This window comes from Neurospora tetraspora, assembly GCF_033439725.1.
Source record: "Neurospora tetraspora strain CBS 560.94 chromosome Unknown B0H65scaffold_2, whole genome shotgun sequence".
NCBI classification, from domain to species: Eukaryota; Fungi; Ascomycota; class Sordariomycetes; order Sordariales; family Sordariaceae; genus Neurospora; species Neurospora tetraspora.
In genome coordinates, this window is record NW_026944384.1 from 3,668,814 (window position 1) to 3,674,874 (window position 6,061).

The 6,061-nt window shown below is 52.5% G+C and overlaps 1 protein-coding gene across 1 annotated transcript; it reads left to right on the forward strand.

The window, feature by feature from the left end:
- Positions 1–1,370: 1,370 nt before the first annotated feature.
- Positions 1,371–3,259, forward strand: B0H65DRAFT_440197 (uncharacterized protein; the record flags this gene model as incomplete). The annotated part of the gene is made up of 2 exons (XM_062825469.1): positions 1,371–2,021; positions 2,084–3,259. 2 exons carry the CDS (start codon positions 1,371–1,373, stop codon positions 3,257–3,259), a joined length of 1,827 nt encoding a protein of 608 aa, XP_062684574.1.
- Between the last annotated feature and the right edge of the window lie 2,802 nt (positions 3,260–6,061).

Sequence of the window (6,061 nt, forward strand, 5' to 3'; positions counted from 1 at the left end):
TGCCTTTGCAATGCGTCGGGTATTTCGCGTCTTACTTTTGGCTTCCTCGGATTTAATTCGAGTTACGAAGAATAGAAGGCGACGGCAACCTGTCCGGGTCTCGGTCAGGGTAGCTCGGTAGGAGGAGGTTTGGTGGGCGACGTTGTATGATACCAACTTGAACACTAACATACCACCACACAGAAATATGGGCGTACTGTTAGTGCTTCCATTCATCTCGTAACAAGAGCTGCACCTACCAGAATGGTGAGAACATGAGACGGGGCCGCTGGGGTCCACGCCTTCCGCCAGCTCCACGCTGTCGCAATTCTATGGTCGCAAAAGGATCAATGCGATGCGCATGCGCAACCGCAACCTACGGACTTGGAAACTGTGAGATAAGGTAGCCCCAAAACATCAGGAAAAGACACTCTTAAAACCCGTCGCATGCCTAGAATGGGTCTGGCCCGCATATTTGTAAATAAAAGATGGCACGTCCGTCAAGTAGCGGGCAGCATTTAAGTTGGCGCTGTAGATTTCGGTCTGCGGGGCCATTGTCGGGGCAAAACACCTACGGACAGCTGAATTTGGGCAGTGAGGCAGGCTGGCAGGGCACTGCCCGTGCTAGGCCCGGTGGTGAAGGGGGTTGCGATTCCAGGTTAATCTGACGAGTGCACGCAGTGCAGATTCAGTTTCTTGCGACCGGACATGCGTGCTCTCGCTGTGTTGACCAAACCTCCATTCTCCCAGCACATAAGCGGATTTCCCCCGGTCCAGGTCGTCCTACTACTTCTACCTCTCACCTCCCACCGTCGGCTCCGTCAACACTTTCTGTTTCTTCCCTAGTACGTCGCCCAGATCAAGCTCCTCGTTTCTCCAAGTCATCTTCGACTCGAGTCCGCTTCCCGCCCTTCCTCGTCCCTGATCTTTAATTTGCTGCTGGAGCTCCGGTCGCTCACGATTGCAGCTTCGTCCAGATTTCGCCCGACATTGCGTGCGCAAGAGTCGAGATCGAAGCCACCAGTTGGCCATCACCACCACCCTAACTGCACATTCTGGTGAGTATTTTCAGTTCTTAAGCATGATGTGATCATTCGGACAATGCAATGGTCCCCTCCCCCTCCGGTTGTTTGGCACAGTTGGCCTGCATGTCTGCGTCGGTCGTCGGCGCGGCGAAATCGTAGGCCCTTAAATACCGGGCATGCGCTCATCGTTCTCTTCCCCCTTCTTCCGCCCAACTCCTTCCCAGATCTCTACCTCCCATTTATTTAACCAATCTCGACCCTCCTTTGCGAACTAGTCGGGTATTGCTCTCAGTTCATATTCAACCTAACCGCAATCAGTTCACCGCAGACCCACGAGTCAAACACATCGCGACAACCTTCGCATCAATGGCGACCGCCTACGAGTCCAACAGCTGCAATGTGTCGCCGCGGACGACGAGCACGACACCCAAAGCCAAAGTCGTTACATTTGTTCTCCACGAAGCCCGTATACCGCTCCGAGTCGCAATCTACCCGCACGATGCGACCGAATCCATCATTACCACTGTCAAGAATTTTTACGGTTTATACTACAAGGAGCGCGCGGGAATCAGCTTCGAGGACGAGCGAGGAAACACCATGATTGCCCGATACGAAAACTTTGTCGACCACCAGTCCGTCAACGTCCGCATCATTGAGAACCCCCGCGGGCTATCACCGAGCTACAACAATGCCGATGGCTACCACGGAGACGAAGAGAACGACCACTACGCCTCCAGACCCACACTGCGAACATCTCGTTTCCGCAGCCCCTCTCCCAATGGTGGCCGAGGGCGCCGCAGCACTTCAACTGCCATTGCCGGAAAGAAAGGGCGATCGCGGTCTTCCAAGACCACGCATGGTGACCACGGCGACAGCGTCAATGGCTACAGCAGTGGAGATGGTGCATCGGGGTCGGTGTCAGGAAAGAACAAGGAGCCTATCGGAAACACCGACATCAGTGTGGAAAACATCGTCGAAGGGGGACGGCGGAAGCGCGCCAAATTGTTCGAGAGTTCGGTAGGTTCTGCATGGCTCTCGAGTCCACTAGCTGTCGTCATGTACTGACACCCCTTGTCCAGGAATTGCCGCTTTTTGCTCCCCCACAGATGCCAGCGGCCGCTTCCAACCATTCATTCTCCCCTATCAGACACAGTGACTCCCACCGATACCCTCCTCCTTTCAGTAATGCCACTCAAAACCCCTTCAGCAATCCCCGGCCTCTACAAACTCCGCCGAACTACCACAATCACTACGCGGCTTCTAGTACGTATGCGACGCCGGCCATTGACGACCGTCGCGCCCGTGGAAGCATCAGCTATGATGGCTCGGGTGTTGCCACCGGGGCAAGGACAATACTCACACCCGACCCCACTGTGAGAAGCTGTGTGTCTGAGGAGGACAAAGACATTAAAGACGTCGCCATGCAGCTCATGCAGTTGCAAGGAGGTTGGAACCCAAATGGCCGATCTTCAGGCTCAACGCTGGATGATACGTTCAGTGGTAGGGCAGATGCTTCTTGCTCCACCGGTACGACGAGTGATTGTGAGAGTGAAAGCGAGGACGAGATGCCGCTTGCCCATACGAAGGCGGACGCGTTCAGGGATCAGAGTGTCTTCCAGACAACGGAGAGCCACTTTGCAGTTCCGCAAGATGGCGCCGAGGTGAGCGGTGATGACGCCGACTACGAGGATGGAGATGGGGTGGAGGAGGGCGCGATGGCCGCCCCCAAACTCTTGAAGAATCCGAAACCCAGATCCGGTTCCCTAAACGGCTCTAGGGCACGCTCACAGCCAACCAGCAAGCCCAAGGCAATCAAGACGACCAAGCCGAAGAGCAAGAAGACCTCGGCAAATCCAGTGCCTATGACGCCCGCATCCATGCCTGCCTCCCGCAAGCAGTCGATCGTATCAACTTCGACCTACTCTGCGGCTCATGGAGAGGAGGAACAGCCGGATCTCTCTACCAAGCCACGCTGCCAACGGTGTCGCAAGAGCAAGAAGGGATGTGACAGGCAACGACCTTGTGGCAGATGCAAGGATGCCGGCATTCCCGCCGAGCAATGCATTAGCGAGGACGAGGGTAATGGCCGGAAGGGCCGCTACGGTCGTCACATGGGTGTTCCCGTTCCAGTGAACAAGGAGGAAGTGTCGGCTCCGGCAACATTACTGCCGGCTGCCCTAATCGCCCCCGCGGGGGGTCTGGGCTCGGCCCCAAATTCATCGGCACTCGATAAGAGCAAGAAGCGCAAGAGGTGAAGTCGGTAACGATGGCTCGACTGCGGGTCTGCTTCATCAGCCACGAGTTTAGTTTCCTCTTCAGTATCTCCTTTTATCTCTCTGAGCCCCTCTCCCCTTCTGTTCCAAAGGTTTCCTGGGCAGCGCGGCAAAAGTTAAATTCATCTATCTTCTCTTACCATATCATATCTACCGCGTGTCGGTCTGCCATCAGCCATTGAGCACTTCTGGCTTCAGTTGAGTTTATCCTTGTTTGTGACAGTCTGGTTTTCGCAGTGGGAGGCTGTGCTTGATGTGATTCAATGGCGCACAGCTTGTGTGTAGTTTCTTTTTTTGGGTACTTGGTTACTCGCAACAGTGATGAGAGGGAACTCCCAGACGGAGTGAAAAGAGATGGGCGAGATGTGACTAGGCAATATCTTTTTTCGGGAGATGATCGACTCGAACCAGACTGTCATATCTTTTTGCAGCAGTTTGCTGGTACGCCCTTGTCGCATGTTTCAGCATCGCGGACACACTGAGGACGGGGCCATAGCTGGAAGCTGATGTATTCTGGTCTGGAAGCCAGAGAGATCGGGAAGTTGAAGGATCGTTTTTCTATCTTATCCCTACCAGCGAAAATGTTTCTGTTTCAGCAATGCGCACGAACTGGGGACAGGAGTATGGCAGGAACCCGATATATTCTGGTCTAGAAGCCAGAGAGGCGGGGAAGTTGAAGGTGCAAGGCAGTTGTTCGCATTTTCTACTTAAGTCTCTACCAGCGAAAATGTTTCTGAGCAGTATACCTTACCAAATACTGGTTTAGCTGTCTGGCGGTGTCCTTACACAGACAGAAGATAACAAGAGCAGCATTAAATTTGACCCAAGCGGTGATGACGACCACCTCGAAGAATCCAGCATCAGCTGTCACCTCGATGACTAAATCCTCATAAACGCAAGTAGCGCAAGCAATTCTTTATTGCGTACTTGGAAAACGGTGAACCGGGGAATTGCGAGGTTCACACCAGCGACACTTGTGACACTTTTGAGACTGACCTGACTGGAGATGAGGGAGAGGTAATACCCAGAGGATGCTTGGGTGAAGCGAAGACATGTAAAGAAAACTGAACACAACCAATAACTTTATCCTTCAAATCCCGAACTTTTGGCTTCTCTTCGAGTCCTCATGGTTGTGGTCAGCCACATCAACATCCTTGCGCGCAGGGTACTAACTGTACTTATATAATAAACGAGAAGGGGACGGGTTGAAACGTCATTCAACCCGGATAACGATAAGTACTACTCGCAAGTCTCCACTTCACCAAAATGCGCGCAAGCCACCTCACGTCATCATCAGCATTGTATGATCTTTTGAAAGCTCCTTACCATCCATAACAGCCGCCGATGCTCGCTATGCGCGCGCGATTCCGAAGAACCTTACAGATGTATTACAGCCCCGTCCGCCGTCTCGTGTTAACCATGGATGGCCATTTCCAGCTATGAAGTTCTCAGATCACGAAACCCTGACCAGTGACCGCAGACCGTCCAATATTCAAAAGCGGTGTCTGAACAAGCTTTTGCGCTAGCCCCTGATCCAGCCTAGCGCCAAGCGGAAAGGTAGTGGGGGTGGGGCTAACAGCTTTTTTAACGCCGTACACCCGCGGGCACTAACCAAGCTTGCCAAGCCAAAAAGAGGAGTCGATCTCTTTTTTGCGGGGTCACCGCCGTCGGGCCTCAAACGCCTTTTTAAGCACGCACTGTGTAATATGAACTGTGCGGGTACGTACCCTGATTTGCGCAGAACAGAACTGACGGCCGGCCGCCTTCCCTTTTCGATCATGAAAAGGCGCAAATGCGGCTTGTGATTGGTTGGATTAGAGTTGGGCCAGATTACCCCCCACCTCAGAGCACTGAGCTGAGCAGGGCCAGTGTTTCCAACGACGGAGGGACGAACTAAAATATGATTCGTGTAGAGCGCTAAAGACGGACGACGTGGTCTGGGTCTATGCGTTTGATGCGAGCGGGACAGAGGAAGTTGGAAAAACGTGGGGAAAGCTTTGGCCTTTGGGAGGTTGTTGTCCCACGTAAGATCGGGTGTAATTGGATTGGTTCTATCATCTGACCCCCACGATATGCAAGTCCCGTACAATTCTTATTGCTTCAGAGCCAAGGAGTTAGGATGTGTACGACATATCAAAGCCGAGGCGGCATTCTCGAGGATTCGACCACGATGCCTTGTGCAACGGCGGACGATGTTCACTTGACAGGTTTCGTTTCGGTTGCCCAAGTGGTGTAGCGTCGGTGTGTTGTTTGGCCTCGCTTGGAAGCAGGACAGTGTATGCACAACGAAGACAGTTCGAGGCATGTATCATCGTAAATACCTAATTCGTTTCGCTCACGATGTCGTCACACCGGCTCCGGCACTTACTTAGCAGTAGTAACGATGGACAGACCATGATGGAAATACAAAAGGAAAGGATCTACAAGAGGTTTGTTTACTTTTACAACCTACGCAGTAGTTGAGTAGTTTCAAAATCAAAGGTCAACCAAGTCGATCTGATGCCAAGACTCGTTATGCCAAGCCTTGTACAGTTCAATGCTGGTTCGTTTGTTAGCGCGGTTCTTGTGACAGGGGTCCGCAAAACAATACAGAAAAACAACGGGACAACCACATTTAAAGGAAAAAATTCGAGAGAGCATATGAAGCTCTTAAAACGCATCGGGTTGATACCAACTTTTTGCATGAGAATTGGTTGAGTGATGGTTGCGTTTCGCAGAGTGCGCAGTGAAGTCTCGAGCTAACGAACGTTCCAGGGCAAGAGTGTAGGTAAAGCTCCCGCCTAT